This window comes from Dioscorea cayenensis, chromosome 9 (genome assembly GCF_009730915.1).
Source record: "Dioscorea cayenensis subsp. rotundata cultivar TDr96_F1 chromosome 9, TDr96_F1_v2_PseudoChromosome.rev07_lg8_w22 25.fasta, whole genome shotgun sequence".
Lineage (NCBI taxonomy): Eukaryota > Viridiplantae > Streptophyta > Magnoliopsida > Dioscoreales > Dioscoreaceae > Dioscorea > Dioscorea cayenensis.
In genome coordinates this window covers 30,871,261-30,888,969 of record NC_052479.1, presented here as the reverse complement: position 1 = coordinate 30,888,969, position 17,709 = coordinate 30,871,261, and the positions used below count along the sequence as shown (strand labels likewise).

The following is a 17,709-nucleotide window of genomic DNA, read 5'->3' as shown; positions in this document are numbered from 1 at the left end:
ATTCAGAAAAAAAAAACCCCTTAATTGTTATGCAATATAGTGAAGACTATCCTCTCTCACTCGCTCCGGACAGGAGCTCAATCTCACTGCAAAGCTGAGAAATCCACTGAGGAGCAGAGATTTTGGAAGCAAATCCATTGCCGGTTTACCTGAAGGTTCGTTCCTTAGAACCCTAATCTCATCGTTCCGATTTATGTCTTGGAATCTGATGTTCATCCATTGCCATTGGTGATGCCACCGAAATGCCTTCTAATTCCTCTGCTGAGTTTTAAGATTACAAGTGTTGGTTTTTCTTTGTAAAATTTTGGTGTATCTTTTGCTACGATTCCTTCTCTTTATTTGTATGCCAAACTTGAATTGCATGTTTGGATTTGTTGAGGAAAAAAAAAAATTAGTTCGAAGATTGGAGATTCTGCAGCAAAAAATGGCCCCTTTTGTGGTTTTCCTCCTCCCCGCCGCCCTTGGACTCTACATTTCTTTTCCACTGAAATTCTTCTGAAGACATTGACTCTTTGCATAATATTTTCCATAAAATTGCAATTTCTAAAAAGTAATTTCTTTTCTTTGAGATCATGTGACGGTATTGCAATGCAGCCTGAGGGAAACTTTAATCCTTTGTCTGATATCTTCCCTGTTTTCCTTTTGATGTACATAGTGAACCTTCACTCTGGAACAATTCTTCTGCCTACGGAGAATTATATATCTAGAATTATTTTTCTCTATTCTTCACATTGGATTGGACGGTGACAATCTTGAAATCAGTAGTAACTCTTTGCCCCAATTGAAGAAAGAAATGAATATATATATATATATCAAATCAATAGTGGCACCTGTGAATTCTTTATCAGGGTAATCATTCCATAAGCAGGAAAAATAACTCGATGGCATGCACTTTGTGCCATGCCTGTCGTCAAGAGCCTACTGATCATTAAGCATATTATAACATTGGCTGCTGCTTTTGCAGCTCTTCCACTCAGGTCACATTTGCTTTCAGCATTCAGTTCTTTGATGTATCAATGACTTTTTTCTTGTTCTTTCAAGTTTCTTCACTTTTTATATACTTTGTTTTAGCATATACAAGAGACTTGTGTTTGCATATATTGTAGTTACTACACCTGGTTGGTTGGGAACTTGGGCAAAGTAATCACATGTGTTGACCTTGCCATTTTGCCAGCCCCTTATTACAGAATCATTATAGTTCAACAAAACGGGCATACAAGCTCATCCAACCATCAATGCTGCACACACTGCTGCTCCCACAAGGCAAAACAATTTCAAGATAGAACTCTGTTAGGGAATTTTATAACCCTGATAAGTCTTGATAAGGGTGTCTGTTGTTTCCGGGGTTCCTAAGCATACCCGTCAAACCTTGGAGAAACATTGTGTGTTGTGGTCCTTGTGGATATGTGAGAATTGAACATAATGTGCAGTGAGAAGTTCCAAGAGGAGGCCTTTCCTTGTGGGCTTCTTGATCATTAGTCTGATGTTAGTGTCTTACCAATGATGACCCAGTTTGCCTCTATCTTGTTACAGCTCAACAGTATTTCAGCAGAATGGAACAAGCTCAACTACCTTGTGTCATCCAAGCTCTACCCGCCTCTTCTACCTCAGATAAGTGCACACCCACTAAGCAAGACACTTCTAATAGCAAATATGATAGCACACCCTCCCAACAGGATGCTGGTATTATTCAGACAGCAGCAAGTTCTCGACGCACCCGTTCTCAAACTGTCCCTGATTGGACGCAACAAGAGATGCTCATTCTTGTGAATGAGATCGCATCATTGGATGAGGACTGGCTTAAATCTCTATCCTCGTATCAGAAATGGAAGATTGTGTCTGACAACTGTGCAGCTTCTGATGTCATTAGGTCTTCAAACCAGTGTAAGAGAAGATGGGAGGTGCTGCTAGCTGATCACAGGAAGATTAGGAAATGGGAATCTCAGTCACGGGGGAGTTCATATTGGTCACTGGATGATCAGCGGAGAAAAGATTCTGGTCTTCCACTTTTCTTTGACCATCAAGTGTTTGATTCCATGGATGCTGTTATCAAGGTGGATCAGACAGGATTGAGGGACAGTGATTCGGAAGACCTTAGTATTGCTAATGCTGAGGTAGAACAGCAGGTGGATGTCGACAGTGGTTCAGGTATGTTAAGACATGCCATTTTGGTTTCTAGGGAGAGAGATTTGATTCATTTCTCATGTTACCATCCTTTGATGAACAAGGCGGGATGAGGTGGGGGTGTCTTTCCTTGAGATGCTAAAGCTTAATATATTTAGTGGGTAGCTGCTATAGTTGACTGCCAGTCTTTCTTTTTCTTTTCTTTTTTTTTTTGGAAAAAAATAATGATGTAATTGACAATTACACAGGAAAGCTAATCCATATTAAGCATCAGAGGATGAATATATATATATATATATATATATATATACATATTATTTTGGTGGCTATAACTTTTTTCTTAATTGTAAAGTCATAAAGCTGGGGTTATGAGTGCGGTTAGTTTGATCAATTAGGTCTCTAGAATTTCAACATGCGAGGGAACTGTCTTGGGGGCATAAAATGCAATATTTTTATAAGTTTAAAAAATTGTTGCTTCAGCTTGTTGTGCATTTTGATGTCTGTTAACTGCTCAATTGTATGTGTCTTTGGACATGCACAGGCTAGTATTGCCGTATTGGTTCTGAGATTACTACCCCTTTAATTTGTTCACTGCCTTCTTGCTCATTTTGTTCTTGGAGCTGTCACGAACAATGAGACTGATTTTCAGCTGACGTTTTATCTTTGTCTTGTTTCAGGTTGTGAAGAGGAAACATGGAGTAAGACAGATGAAATGGCCTGCAAGCTTGAGGACAATGCTAAGTGGATACACACCATATTGAATGGTGAACTAGAAGGGACACCGGAGACCATCATTGAGTTTACGAGGCAACAAGCTACAGAGCTGATCAAAGCCTTTGGGGCTCTCACTGGCACCCTTGATGAGTTTGTAGATTTAATCAAGGCTGGTGAGTTTGAAAGAATTGCAACTTGTAACTCACTGGCCTAGTATTGTGTTGTGTTGTATTGTATCGCCTGTAACTTGTGTACGTAGTTGCTGCACTGTATTGCTACAGTTGTCTCTTGTCTTTGGAGGGATTAGTAGATGTGTGTTTTTTATTTTAATTTTTAAAATTCATTTTTCAAAAATATGAAACAAATATGTTTTTATAAAACAAAAATAAAATATATATTCTTAAAACAAAGGGTTCCTAAATGTGTTAAGCTTGCAAGTCTTATGTCAGGACTCAGGAGGGGTATTTTTGGCAAAATATATATATATATATATATATATATATATATATAATTATTACTTGGTGCGTTTCAAAAGAATTCGTGGCTACTCTAGCGGGCACTCTCTCCTTGATCTCGCTCCGACTCCGCAGTCGTGTTGGCTATTCTAGCGCTAGAGGGATTGGCTTTGGGGGAATCCCACCGCCGGGAGGAGCGCTTGTGGGGTGCAGGAGACGAGCTTCTTTGGCGATGGAAACCAATGCGTGTGTACACTACAACCACACCGATCCCCACAGCAGCTCCAGATGGACTGCCAGGTATATCTAATCTGCGGCTCTTTCTTGTAAATTAGGGTTCAACTTGATGTTTATTTTCCTTTTATGTATATTTCCCTCCTTAAGGGAGAGCTACCAGTATATGTATGCAAGGCCGTGGCACAAGGTGCTGGCTTTCTATTCCCAGTTGGTTCGCAGCGGTGACGGAGCTTCCTCCCTCTCAACTTTATTCTTCTCCGAGGTGAGGTTTGCGCTCTAATTACTGGTAACATCTTATGATTTAGTTAGGGTATTCCTTGCTTAGAATGAATAATCTGCAAATACTCCTCGTAACTTTGTATATCTATGATTTGTGTATGCTTTCAAGCTTTCTGTGAAAGGTTCTTTTGTTGTTTTCTTTCTGAAATAGAGACACAATACTTACCATGTAACTGAAGAATTTCAAGTCTTTGAGGACACTAAGTTGGCAAATGCTCCCATTCGGGATAGGAAGGGAAGATGGGCTAGACTGACATTTAAGATTGTTGTTTCATATCATGGGCCATCTTTTGATGGATGGCAGAAGCAGCCTGGGCTGAACACTGTTCAAGGGTAAAACTAAAACTCAGAACATTCTTCTGTCACCAAGTCTCTTATCAGCCTTCCACCCTGCTAAATTGATGATTCACAAGTAATGCAGAGAAGATTGGGTGTATTTGTTTGTGACTGTGGTGCTACCTGCATTACAGATTGATAGAGAAGGGCCTTGGGAGGTTTGTAGATGACAAAAAAGCTCAACAGCTTAGAGACAGGTCTCTACCTGTTGAAGGTTGTGCTGTTGTTGCTGGGCGCACAGACAAAGGAGTCACTGCTCTTCAGCAAGTTTGTTCTTTTTGTTAGTTACTTGGATCCTCTCTGCTCTTTAAATTGTGCTATCTGTGTCTTTCTTTGAAATTGCTACCTGATGTATTGCATCTATATTGTCTTCTGACATTTGATCGCGCAAGCATCTTTCTCTTGTTGAGAAACATGGTATTGAAGCACTGTCTGCTTGACTTTCTGATATTTTTCATATTCTTCTGATGGTATCGTTTTTGACAACCAGATACTTGGAGGAAGGAAGTTAAGTGTGGAGAAATAGAGGATGCCATCAATAAATTAGCTCCTGGAAAGCTCAGAACTCTTCATATCACAGAGGTTGATTTATTTCCGACTGTGATTTTTGAATTATGTTGCAACATATAACTGAGCCCACCTTTACTCTAAAATCTTACTGTTGCAAAATAAGTCCTTGTTTCCCACCATTGTTCAATTTCAAGTCATGCAATTTATTGGACTAATTATTCATGCTAGAGTTCATGACCCATAAGAGATGTGTTATCCTATTTGTTGTTTGCTTGCCTGTTGATGATGGTGAGTAAATCCTGATGAACAAAACACTACAGGTGCCACGTGTATTTCATCCAAATTTTTCTGCCAAATGGAGGCGATATTTCTACGTTTTCCCCCTCAATGAGGAGGAAGATGAAACAGACTTTAGTGTGAAGGACCTCACTTCCACTGCTGGTGGGGTAGACGAAGAGAAAGAAACCATGCAATTTGCTGAAGAGGATTTTGGACACCTAAACATGTTGGATGGTGATGAGGATGATAACAGGTATAATGCCTCGAGTAAGCCTAGAACCTTCAGCACAAGCAAGGTGAACAAACTACTTCGCCAGCTGGAAGGGAAGGCATTATCTTACAAAATGTTTGCTCGGGATACGAAGGCATCCAGAAGCATGTAAGAACTTTGTCAATTCATTTCAAATTCTGCAAGCATAGCAGGTGTAGTTTTTGAACATTTTACAGAATCTTTCATGACTTTGGAGAGATAGCAAATGCTTTCTCAGGGTTGTTAGTGAGCTCATTCGTAAACTTCCCTTTATTGATCCAGTTCTAATATCGACTTAAATAAATTATGCTCTTCATTAGAGGAAAGATCTTCTAATTCCAATAGGATATTGCACAAATGAAACAGAAAAAAATACTTTTCAATATTGGATTTCTCTTTTGCTTGCATATAGGTCCTCAAAAGATTTTCTGTACATGTCTCCAGAATGTATTCTAGTTTATTTCCTGAATAGGCTTCTTGAGAGAGCATTCCCACCTTCCCAACCATCATTCCTCTCTGCTTTCCAAGCATGGAGGACCTCCTATGCCTTGAAGTATCCTCATCTTTTTGAGACAGCATTTAGAGTTTTGTTATCATACCATTTGCTTATCTCCCCTTTTAGTAACTTATACCAATCTCCATTTAATGTTCTTGCAGTGGACCACCGACAGAATGTTTTATGTTTCATGCTCGAGCTACAGAGAGTAGATTACCACATGCCGATGAGGTTTTTGTTCTCTTGCATTATCTATTCACTGAATAACATAATAAGAATGATGTTTATAGAATGTTCTGCTGCTAAATATTTATGCCTGGCCTACATTTGTAATCTATTGGGACTAAAATGACCAATAGACAGAGATGAATGTGGCATGCGGTGGATGGCGTATTTCCTGAACTTATTTTTCTGCATAACACCGAAAAGAGAAAACATAGAAGTCAAATGATTTAGCTCTTGGATCCCTATTCTCTTTGTACATGCTAATTGTTGTGCTTTCCCCTTATTTAGCCAAATTTCTTTAGGTTTAGTTATGATGTGGAAGTTTGTTTTGATTGTTATCAATGGATATAAAGCTTCAACTTCACTGCTAGATGATGGGCTGTTTCTGGTGCATGTTCCACAAAATTTCACTAGCATATTACTGATTACAGTCCTAGTCTCAATCAATATACTTTTGGCCCATGCAAAGAACCTTACATTGGTGCACTAACATGAAGATTTTATTGCTGTAGGCATGTAAAGGACAAAGAGTGATGTGTGTTGAACTGGTGGCAAATCGCTTCTTACGGAAGGTACTAGTACATGTGGTTAATTACTCACACAACTATACAATCTCAATCCATGGTTTGCCACCTGCAACCATTAAATGATTCATTCCTCATGTATATACTCTTTCAATAGCTGTTATGACAAGGGATGTTTAGGCTGTTGTGATTCATAAACTAACTTTTTGGTTCCATGTGACTATCCCATTTATTTGCAATATGCAAGTGCTTCGAAGAATTTGGGTTATTACTGACATAGAAATGGAATGAAAATGATAAGATGAAGCCATGGGCTACTCTATTGTTTACGAGTTTGGGAAATGGGTTGCTCAAATTTGCATGCTGTTCTGCAGATGGTCCGGGTTCTTGTTGCAACAGCCATAAGGGAAGCAGCGGCAGGTGCAGATGACGATGCTTTATTGAAGCTGGTGGATGCCACTTGCAGGCGAGCCACAGCACCACCAGCCCCTCCAGTTGGCCTTTGTTTAGTTGATGTTGGTTACAGTGGATTTAATCAAGATACTTGCCTGATAATATAATGTGGTAAAAATGGACTTCATATTTTCAACCGCGTGTCACCTTTGGCTTGTATTGTATCTCCTTCCTGATGTTTATTGGGTTGTTTTGGTTGCATATCCCTGCACAAGGTGGAATTGCTGATATGCTTCTGTAGAAATCATATTTGCTTGTATGCCCTTCATCTTCTTTTCGTCCATCTTGAAAAAGGGTGAAACCAAGATAAAGATCAAGGATAAACCTATCCATTTATAGAATGTTTTTTAATTTCACTTTTAATTATAGGGGTATATTATATATATATATATATATATATATATATATATATGCGCAATTAAAAGTGTTTTGTAGAAATGTATATATCAGCAATTACTTACTTTTACATATCTGTGACCAATTTTGGCATCTGACTCATTTATTTCGTCTGTCACTTCATCTTTGTGGGTTTTAGCTGCAAATTGGATCACTTCCAATATCATAAGATTGATAAGGATGTTCCAAGACCAGGTTTCTGTTTGTCTTACGATTTGATTTAACATTTTAAATTGAGAATTGATTGAGATATGCGCAAGACATTCACATGGTCAATTTGTGATGTAATAAATCATCAAGGTTACGCATGATTGCACCATCCTCTTATGTTGTTGTTTATACCATATATTCATTGTACTCTTATCTGTCAATTGGAGTTATCTCTGCATCACTGCTTTCTTTAAATGCTGGTGTAGTATCATTCATACCATGGTCAGTCGGTCAGTCAGTAGTCAGTCATGAATAGGTTTTCCAACTTACAGAGAGTCAGGTTGCACTAACGTTGTGAAATAAATACCAAGTTTGTTTTTATTAGCACCCAACCCATCCCAACCCACCCCATCCCATCCCATCCCTTACCATCCCATACCCAAGAATAGTAGAATAGTTGATTTGTTAGAGGAGGGAGGGACATGTGATGTGTTTGTTAGGGTTAATGCATAGATGAATTAAGACATTGCCAGAGATAGATGGATTGAATTTCTATTATTATGATGACTAATAACAAGCAATTTACTTAAAACAAACAAGATATTATAGCCATGAGAGGGAGGCCCTTGTGTACGCTGAAGACCATCGACCATCCTAATAGTGAGACCCCGTCAAAAACAACCCTACTACCCCCATCATACCTTTCTCCTATTCTTAGGTAGCACTAGCACGTTCTACTCCTAAACAACCTTCTCATGACATGAATCATCATCCTTACATTCCCTTCTTCCCTATTAGGTTAGGAGGTTATTACTATTGATTTGTTGTTTCACTATACACCATCCTTCCAAATAAAATTAAGCATTAATCAATGCTGTTGCTGTTAATAGTTTATTATCAACAACTTCTCTAGCTACTACTATCAAGAAGAAAAAGAGGCCATTTCCCATGGCCGGAGAGGGCTCATCATCGAGCCTTCTTCGGCTCCTTACAGCAGCTTTTGTGCTTGTCTTCCTGTCTTTGGTGTCTACAATCCCTGTCACACACTCATCCGATGCCGACGTCCTTCTCCAATTTAAAGCCACGGTATCTGGTGCAGAGGAAGCATTACCGGATTGGGTGTCAGGGTCAAGCCCTTGCGTACATGATCATTCCAACTGGACCGGTGTCATCTGTTACGCAAATAGTGTGTTTGGCTTGCAACTGGAGAACATGAAGCTCTCAGGTGCTTTGGATCTTGATCCTTTAGAGGCCCTACCCGGCTTGCGTGCCCTTAGCTTCATGGGTAATGACTTTGTGGGTCTGATGCCAAACCTTAATAAACTTGGGGCCTTGAAGTCTGTGTACCTCTCAAGGAACCAATTCTCTGGGATGATCCCTACTGATGTGTTTACACAAATGAAATCACTCAAGAAGGTCTACTTGTCTCAGAATGATTTCTCGGGTCCAATACCAAGCTCCCTCACAAGCATCCCAAGGCTCATGGATTTGAGGTTGGACGGCAACAAGTTCAGTGGTACCATCCCTGATCTCAAGTCATCATCCGTATTGAAGCTTGTTAATGTAACTAATAACAATCTTGAAGGCCCCATACCTAAGGTTTTTTCCAAGATGAACCCGAGCTTGTTTGCAGGTGACAAGCCTAATTCAATTCAATTCAATTCAATTCTTCACATGCATGCATGCAATATTTGACGACTCATCACAAATTAATCTCAAATACTAGCTAGCTAGGTTATAACAACTTTCATAATATAATATAATATAATATATATAGATAGAATTAATTTGTTGACGTAACGTTTAGTTTTTATATATTAGTTATATATATATTTTGAGTTGTTTGTTTGCTGTCTTTTCCCCATCGTGTTTCCATGTATTTTTTTTTTTACAATAAATCCGTGATTTATTCATTTTTATTAAATATATATATATATATATATATATTAATTTGAACAACTTTAATTAATTAATTAATTAATTAATTATGGGCAGGAAACAAGGATTTATGTGGCGCACCGCTCCAAGTGTCATGCCCTGATATTGTATCATCAACAGATTCAACAGCCTCTAGCCAGCAGCAGCTGCTGCCCAATTCATCCAATTCCAATAAATTGTCAGCTCCAGCTCTAGTGGCCATCATTGGCCTATCTCTTGTGATCATACTCATAGCCATTGCATGCATTAGGCGCCGCCGAAAAAGGACTGTTGCAGAAATACACATGGGGAAGAACCAATCCAGTAAGATTCATGAGCCCCACCCCCACCAATACCATGCGGACAAGCTTGAGCAGGGATTTTCTGAACCAAAATCTGTAGCTATGAAAGCTCCAAAGGAGGTGGAGCATGGAAAACTTGTGTTTGTTAAGGAAGGTGGTGTGAGGTTTGAGCTCCAGGATCTGCTCAAGGCTTCAGCTGAAGTGCTCGGAAGTGGGAATTTTGGAGCCTCCTACAAGGCAGTACTTGTGAGTGGCCATGCAGTAGTGGTCAAGAGATTCAAAGAGATGAACAGAGTGGGAAGAGAAGACTTCCAAGAACACATGAGGAGGCTTGGGAGGTTATCTCACCCCAATCTGCTGCCTCTGCAGGCCTACTACTACAGGAAGGAAGAGAAGCTTTTGGTGACTCAGTACTACCACAATGGAAGCTTAGCTCATCTACTTCATGGTAATCATTAATTAAGCTAAATTAAGTAGTTATATATATAGTCATGTGTACGTTATTTCATGGAGATGCATGATGATGATGATGATGAATCTAATTAATTTGCATGCATGGAAGGTACCTATTAATTAAGCTAGTACGTTATTTCATCATGAATCTAATTAATTTGCATGCATGGCAGGTACCCATGGTTCAAATCAACCATCGTTGGACTGGTCCACTAGGTTGAAGATCATCAAGGGAGTTGGCAGAGGACTCACTTATCTCTATGATGGTCTCCCAATGTTAGCGCTACCTCATGGTCACTTGAAATCCTCTAATGTGCTCCTTGATGACTCCTTTGAGCCACTGCTCACAGACTATGCACTGGTTCCAGTAGTGAACAAGACTCATGCCACACAGGTAATGATGGCCTACAAATCTCCAGAATTTACACAGCATGGCAAGACATCCAAGAAGGGTGATGTTTGGAGCTTTGGCATTTTGATCTTAGAGATACTAACTGGAAACTTTCCTGCCAACTCTCTGGGAACTGGGAAAGCTGGAGATGATTTAGCAAGCTGGGTGAATAAGGTAATGAAAGAAGAGTCTTCAAAGGAGGTTTTTGATAAGGAGATGAAAGGAACAAAGAATTGCGAGCAGGATATGCTAAAGTTATTGCATATAGGACTATGTTGTTGTGAGAGGGATGAGGAGAAGAGGTGGGAATTGAAGCAAGCAGTGGAGAAGATTGAGGAGCTGAAGGTGATGAAAGGAGATGATGAAAATGAGAGTGAGGGTGATGGTGATGGTGAGCCTGACTCCTCTTCCTATGCAAGCAGTGAGGGGGAGATGATGTCCTCAAAAGACATCATTGAGGATCAATTCTCCTTGTCCAAGGACAACTAAGATATCATTGGCTATTTACAAGAAATCACTCGCTCAAGGGAACTAACTGATTCTTCCCTGCTTTTCATTCATTCTTTCTTATGATTGTATAAAACCACCTAAGTAGTGTTATTCTACTCAAAAATGTGTCTTAGGACATAAAGCACCATCTGAATTTCCATTCAAAATACAGTTTTTTTTTTTCTCCATATATGTTCCAAGTTTTCAATGTTGTTAGGATTTGAATGAGACTTTATTGAGTTTTTTCATAAGGCTTTTCTGGTGCCTCTCAAAGATACTTTCATTTTATTCCCGATTGCTTTATTCCCAATGTAACTATAAATACATATAGATGCAAAGATAAAATATGAGAGCACATTGTTGAGGTCTAAGGTTTGATCAGAGGGCTCTGAAGATACTAGGCGACTGTGGAAAACCTGGAGAACCTCGAATGCAGCTCCTAGTGGTTAGAACTGTGAAGCTGGACTAATATGCAGTAACAAGCTCTATTATTGTTGCATATGTCTTATATGAATGTTGTATTACTTTTGTTATTTTTTGATGTATGTTTGTACTAAGTGTGTGGATGTTCTGGTTGTGCTAATTGTGATGCTTTACTGGCATGCACATTAGATGTTTGTATAAATGCCTAGTCTATCATTGAATGAAATATGAGAGTTTTTCCACTTGCTATTATCATCAGTTCTTATTCTAATACAATTGGAGAGTTAATACAGCTGAGTGTCTGAGTGTTTCTATTAAATACATATATGTACTTGATCCTATCAGTGGTATCAGAGATAGCTTATTGAAATTCTTAGTTGAGAATGTCTTCCTCCTCTTCAGCAAAGGACACTGATGTACCTTATTTCAAAGGTGAAAATTATAATCTTTGGGCATTGATGATGAAGACTATGTTCAGATCAAAAGATCTATGGAAGCTAGTAGAAAAAGGCTTCAGTGAAGAAGGAGATGCAACCAGAATTAATGAAAGTCTTAAGAAGGATGCCAAGGCCATGTATTTGATCCAGCTTGCCCTTGATGCTAGAATTCTGGTGAGGATCTCTGAAGCAAAGACAACAAAGGAGGCATGGGACATTATAAAAATAGAATTTCAAGGAGACTCAGACAATTCCAACATACAACTTCATGCACTTCAAAGAGAATTTGATGCCGTTAAGATGAAGCAAGGAGAAAGTATCCAAGACTTTGTAAGTAGGGTTTTGGATATTGTGTATCAAATTAGAGTGCTGAAGCAAGATCTTCCTCAAAAGGCAGTGGTCTCTAAAATACTCAGAAGCTTAACCCCCAGATTTTCACAAGCAGTTCACTCAATTATTGAAGCTAAGGATCTGAACTCTCTTACTATTGAGCAACTAAGTGGCTCACTAAAGAACTATGAAGCCATACTCAATATAGAGGGTACTCACCTTGAAGGAGAAAAGGCATTGCATGCTGGTCGTGGCTCTGTGCACCACTTCGATTGTAATACCCTGAACCTTTGGATAATTAATGGAAAAATATATTTAGGGTATTACTACAGTTGCAGTAAGATTTTTGTACAGAGTAATTTTGGTGAGAAACCCGAGTGGAAAGAACAAGGACTTAAATGTAAAAGTTTTTAAAAGATTTTGGGTTAAAGAATAAATGAAAAGGATGGACATGAAATGTTTATGGAATCCGAGGACTGAAAGGTAAGATGGAAGGGATCTTTTTAAAATGTTGTGTTATAATCCAGGGACCGTTGGGTAATTTGAAAGGACCTTTTGAGAATAATATTTCATAATTCAAGGACCATTTGTGAGTTTTTCAGGAACTGTTTTGTAAGAAATTATATTTTGAGGGACTAAATGTAAATTTCGGCTGAATCATAAGATTGGAGAAAAATCTAGAATTTGTTCATCTTCTTCTCTTCATCCTTCCTATGCTTCTGATGGCAAGTGAGAAAAAAATAAAATAAAAATGAAATTGAAAAAGGAAAATGGGAGAGCTTGAAGGAGTTTGGAGCTTGGAGAATCTTGGGAGAAAGTTCAGGAGTGTTTGTTTGCTTGGTAAGGATTTCTTGGTGTTGTATTTTCATGTATGTATGCATGTATATATTTTGGGTGATTTTGGAGGAAATAATGAATTTGTTTTGAGGAAATCATGATGGAGTTGATGAGGGTGTTGTTGTGAAATTATTTTTTTGTGTTGAAAACCTAGTATTTGTGATGGAAATTCATTTGAAATGGAGATGAGTTCTTAGGAATTCTTGTAGCATCGAGATTAGGGTTTTGTTTGGTTAATTAAATTGATTATGATGATTAGGAGGTTAATGATAATGGTTAGATTGAAATGGGTTGAGTTAGCCAAGTTGAATTGGTTGGATCTAACCAAGTTGGATTGAATTGATTGAGTTGAATCAATTTGGTTGAGTTGGGCTTGATCAAATCAAGTTGAGATGGTTTGGGTTTGGTTCAGTTGGTTTGGGTTAAGGGTTTTGGACTGAACCAAGTTGGTTCAAAGGATTTTGAATAAGAATTGAGTTGGTTCAAGCTGGTTCAGTTTGATTAAGCTTGGTTCAGTGCAATTGAGCTTGGTTCAATGGAATTGAGATTGGTTCAGATTGGTTTAACTGTGTTTAGTCTAAATTGAGTTGGTTTAAGTGCAATTGAAAGCCAGTTGGATTATGCAAGGTCGGATTTTAACCGATTGGAGTGAGTGGGCCCAATAGAGAGTTGATTATTATTTTTTTGTATTTTCTTTTGAGTTTAAATATGTTATTTATTTTTATTATATTATTCTATCAGGTGTTGTTCAGTCTTGGGAGGGAGTTCCAGGTCTAGCAAGGAACCCAAGGACACCAGGTGAGTTGGTAGTGGCTATTATTTTAAATAAATAAATTATTATTATTATTTTGAAATAATTGTTTAATGGCTAGTATTTTGGGAATAAATGTTTAAGTATTTCATTTTATCATGTTTAATTGCGTATAAAAGTCAGAAATATACTTATATTTATTTTTCCCTACGATGTGCCATGATAACCCAGTATTGATACATCGGGTTTTTGTATAATTATACATATTTGTGAATAGTAGAAATACATGTATACGTGATTTAATTATTCAATTCATGTATTTATTTTTTTGGATGGGTACATATCTTTGCTTTTGATTTGGAATGATTTGGGAAATCGTATGCGCGTATTAAAATGTTTTTTTACCGACAATATTTGTGGAATTGGTTTTCATTCTCGGTATAGGAATGGTATCATGGATCTTTCTTGGTATTATGCATTGTTATACTTTTTGGCATTGGGCTCGTGGAAAATAATGTTTATTTCAGTGATGTGAATACTTGTCCCGGAAAATGATCCCGTGATATGATTTATATCGATGGTATTATTACTGTATTTACTTGATGGTTTTGATGGTGACGGGCTGAGGCCCGACTATCTGCGATGAGTGGGTCCCCTACGGGCCCGACCTTTAGAGGTGGCGTGGTGGACCCAGGGTGTTGATTTCTACGAGGGCCGGTTCGGGGTGGGAGGCGTAGAGCCCACTGCTGGATATTCATCGGGTGGCCGGGGGTCAGCGACCGGTGAACCGATGGGTCAACGATTAGGGACATGAGTTCCTTGACGGCTCGAACCTAGCCGCTGCCACGGCGAGGGTTTAGAGAGTTTTCTGAGACCATGTTATCTTTGGGTGAGTGTTGGGTATTGCTTTTATTTTTGAATTTGAGATTTATGTTATATTTTTTTGAATTGTGATGAGACCAGACTCTCACAAAATTTGTGTTTTCTGAGAAAATCAAATTGATGTTGATTTATGTTGAGTTTATATTTCAAGAGTTCTTTAAGATTGTATTTTTGCTAGAATTACGGTATTTTTGGAAAAGTTGGAAAAATTATTTGAGCGAGTTGGTACTTATATACTTGATATATACTGTATTTAAGTATTTGAAATTATTAAGCCACTACCGACCAACTGAATGTGCTGTAGCTGCAGGAGCAGGACCCTAGATTGCCTGATCGAGTATAGAGCTAGTCAGGTTGAGTCCAGGATTGCAGTGGGTCCTTCTTCCTTTCTTTTTATTTATTGTTGTTGTGATCTTGTAGCGGTCGTACCCGCAAATTTGAGTTATTGTATTCATGGTATTTATGTATTTGAACCTGTAGTTGGTGTAAAGTTGTAAATTGTGATTTGTAAGTTTGATTTGGTTTTTGAGAGGCGTCAGTTTCCAGTTAAAAGGATTTTTAACTGATGGGTGCCACATTTACCTCGGTGGAAGGAGTGGGTGTGACATCGATGGTCCCAACATAGGTGGAAGAGGACGAGGTCGTTCCTTCTCCAGAGGAAGGGGACGTGGGCGCGACAGAAGCTTTGAAGCTGGCCGTATGGAGCCAAATCGAGGAGGAGAGCCCAGCAAACACTACAAGAATGTGCAATGTTTCATTTGTAAGAAGTTCGGTCATGTTAAATCTCAATGTTGGTATAGGAATAAAGAAGCCAATGTTGTAAAGGAAGAGAAAGAAAAAAGGAAAGGAAGAAGAAGAAGTTGCATTTATGGCAATTGATGAAGAATCAAAGAAGACAGGTGGTACCTGGCTTATTGACAGCGGTTGTCCTCATCACATGTCAGGTGAAAAGAATTTATTTCAGCACATTGAAGCTACTCCAAGTCTATCAATCACAGTCGGAGATGGAAAAGCTCTCAAAATTGAAGGAACAGGGAGTGTATTTCTCTGTTCAAGCAGAGGGAAGGTTACCACTTTAAATAATGTACAATATGTCCCAAATCTTGCTCACAATTTGCTGAGCGTTGGACAAATGATGGATTCTGGATACGATGTTGAATTCACTAAGGGTGTGTGCTACATCAAAGATGCCGAATCCAAGACAAAAGTGGCTCAAGTGTGTATGACAACTCACAGACTCTTTCCCTAGAAGCAGATGATGTTCTCTCTGCCTATCTGGCACAAGATGGAGACATGTCTGATCTCTGGCATAAGAGATACGGGCATATCAATCCAAAGAAATTAAAACAACTATCAAATTTACAATTGGTGGAGGGCTTACCAAGTATCACAAATGTCCAACCATGTGAAGCTTGTTTACAAGGGAAGCAAACTCAGACTGCATTTCCAAAAGGTCCAGCAAGGAGAGCTGTAGTTCCCTTGGAACTTGATCATGCAGATCTCGTCGGACCAATTAAAACTCCGTCCATAGGAGGTAATGTGTACTTTCTATTATTAACTGACGACTACTCAAGGTACAGCTGGGTCTATTTTATACAGAGGAAGCTGGAAACCTTTCATAAATTAAAGCAATTCAGGTTGTTAGTGGAGAAACAAGTCTCTCTTCCAATTAAGGTGTTGCGAACCGCCCGTGGGGGGAGAGTTCATGTCTAAGGAGTTTGAAGAATACTGCATTAATGCTGGGATTCACCGTCAATTGTCCGCTCCTCGGACGCCGCAGCAGAATGGCGTCGCCGAGCACAAGAATTGGACTGTCACGGAGACAGCACGCACTCTGTTAAAGCAGATGAAGATGCCACCAGAATATTTGGCTGAAGCAATTGCTACCACCGTCTACGTCCTCAATCTCTCACCGACTTCAGCCGTGAAGCTTCCGACGCCATTGGAAGCACTGACTGGAGAAAAACCAAATGTAGAGCATTTCAGGGTCTTCGGATGTCTCGCATACATGCTCGTTAACTCACAACAGAGAACTAAATTTGATTCCAGGTCACGGGCGGGAGTGTTTATTGGCTACAGCTGGAATTCAAGAGCCTATAAAATCATGGACCCAGATTCTAAGCGCGTACACGTCAGCAGGAACGTGCGCTTTTTCGAAGAAAAGAAATGGGATTGGCTGAAGCGAGGTGACTCGGATGCATCAAATTATGAGCCAGCACGTGATAAAGGCGTGACTCAAGTTAACAATGATCTTGTTCAATCCACACCGTTTGATCAGATTTATGAACGGCAAGATGATCATCTTCTTAATCATTCATCTTCTTCAAATGAAGAAATGGTCGCCGGAGAAGATGGTGGTGCTCCGACAAGGTATCGAAAATTCACCGATATTTACAATTCTTGTTCTTTTGCGCTTACAGCTGGAGATCCTATCTTCTATGAAGACGCCGCAAAGAGCAGTGAATGGATCGCAGCTATGAAAGAAGAAATGGAAGCAATTAACCGAAATCAAACATGGAGCTTGACCACACTGCCAGAAGGAAAGAAAGAAATTGGTTTGAAATGGGTTTTCAAATCAAAGTTTAAGCCTGATGGTACATTACTGAAGAAGAAAGCTCGCATTGTGGCCAAAGGATACTCACAGCAAGAAGGGATAGATTTCGGAGAAATTTTCTCTCCAGTTGCACGGATGGAAACTGTAAGGATTTTTCTACCTATTGGTGCTCAGAAGGAGTGGATTATTTATCAACTCGATGTTAAGTCCGCCTTCCTTAATGGAGAGCTCACTGAGGAGGTTTTTGTCTCGCAACCAGAGGGTTTTATTATCAGAGGCAAAGAAGACTATGTATATCAATTGCACAAAGCTCTGTACAGTCTCCGTCAAGCGCCTAGAGCCTGGTACAGTCGAATTAACACTCATTTTATTCAATTGGGGTTCGTTCGCAGCTTGAATGAACCCACAATTTACAGTAAGAAGGAGGGAGATGGCTGTGTTATCTTGTTATGCTTATATGTTGACGATATACTATATATGGGATCATCTGAGAAGAAATTGAAGGAATTCAGAAG

The 17,709-nt window shown here is 39.1% G+C and overlaps 3 protein-coding genes across 3 annotated transcripts; all 3 read left to right on the top strand.

Annotated features, from left to right (window-relative positions):
- Positions 1-31: 31 nt before the first annotated feature.
- On the top strand, positions 32-3,168 carry LOC120268251. The gene is made up of 3 exons (XM_039275692.1): positions 32-155; positions 1,534-2,148; positions 2,802-3,168. The coding sequence occupies exons 2-3, from the start codon at positions 1,554-1,556 to the stop codon at positions 3,050-3,052; spliced, it is 846 nt and encodes a 281-aa protein (XP_039131626.1). The 5' UTR covers positions 32-155; positions 1,534-1,553; the 3' UTR covers positions 3,053-3,168.
- A 199-nt stretch (positions 3,169-3,367) lies between these two features.
- On the top strand, positions 3,368-7,245 carry LOC120268285 (tRNA pseudouridine synthase A). The gene is made up of 9 exons (XM_039275730.1): positions 3,368-3,593; positions 3,678-3,792; positions 3,961-4,142; positions 4,280-4,425; positions 4,636-4,727; positions 4,976-5,313; positions 5,842-5,911; positions 6,418-6,477; positions 6,804-7,245. The coding sequence occupies exons 1-9, from the start codon at positions 3,526-3,528 to the stop codon at positions 6,987-6,989; spliced, it is 1,257 nt and encodes a 418-aa protein (XP_039131664.1). The 5' UTR covers positions 3,368-3,525; the 3' UTR covers positions 6,990-7,245.
- Positions 7,246-8,365: 1,120 nt separating this feature from the next.
- LOC120269218 (pollen receptor-like kinase 4) lies at positions 8,366-11,624 on the top strand. Its single transcript, XM_039276562.1, has 3 exons — positions 8,366-9,061; positions 9,424-10,095; positions 10,274-11,624. Exons 1-3 carry the CDS (start codon positions 8,377-8,379, stop codon positions 10,978-10,980), a joined length of 2,064 nt encoding a protein of 687 aa, XP_039132496.1. The 5' UTR covers positions 8,366-8,376; the 3' UTR covers positions 10,981-11,624.
- The last annotated feature ends 6,085 nt before the right edge of the window (positions 11,625-17,709 follow it).

Excerpts from the sequence above, each read along its gene's own strand:
- LOC120268251 (XM_039275692.1), top strand. The coding sequence starts at position 1,554 with ATGGAACAAGCTCAACTACCTTGTGTCATCCAAGCTCTACCCGCCTCT. Across the intron at positions 2,149-2,801 it reads GGATGTCGACAGTGGTTCAG|GTTGTGAAGAGGAAACATGG; the intron begins GTATGTTAAGAC and ends GTCTTGTTTCAG.
- LOC120268285 (XM_039275730.1), top strand. The coding sequence starts at position 3,526 with ATGGAAACCAATGCGTGTGTACACTACAACCACACCGATCCCCACAGC. Across the intron at positions 3,793-3,960 it reads CAACTTTATTCTTCTCCGAG|AGACACAATACTTACCATGT; the intron begins GTGAGGTTTGCG and ends TTTCTGAAATAG. Across the intron at positions 4,728-4,975 it reads GAACTCTTCATATCACAGAG|GTGCCACGTGTATTTCATCC; the intron begins GTTGATTTATTT and ends AAAACACTACAG.
- LOC120269218 (XM_039276562.1), top strand. The coding sequence starts at position 8,377 with ATGGCCGGAGAGGGCTCATCATCGAGCCTTCTTCGGCTCCTTACAGCA. Across the intron at positions 9,062-9,423 it reads GAACCCGAGCTTGTTTGCAG|GAAACAAGGATTTATGTGGC; the intron begins GTGACAAGCCTA and ends AATTATGGGCAG. Across the intron at positions 10,096-10,273 it reads CTTAGCTCATCTACTTCATG|GTACCCATGGTTCAAATCAA; the intron begins GTAATCATTAAT and ends CATGCATGGCAG.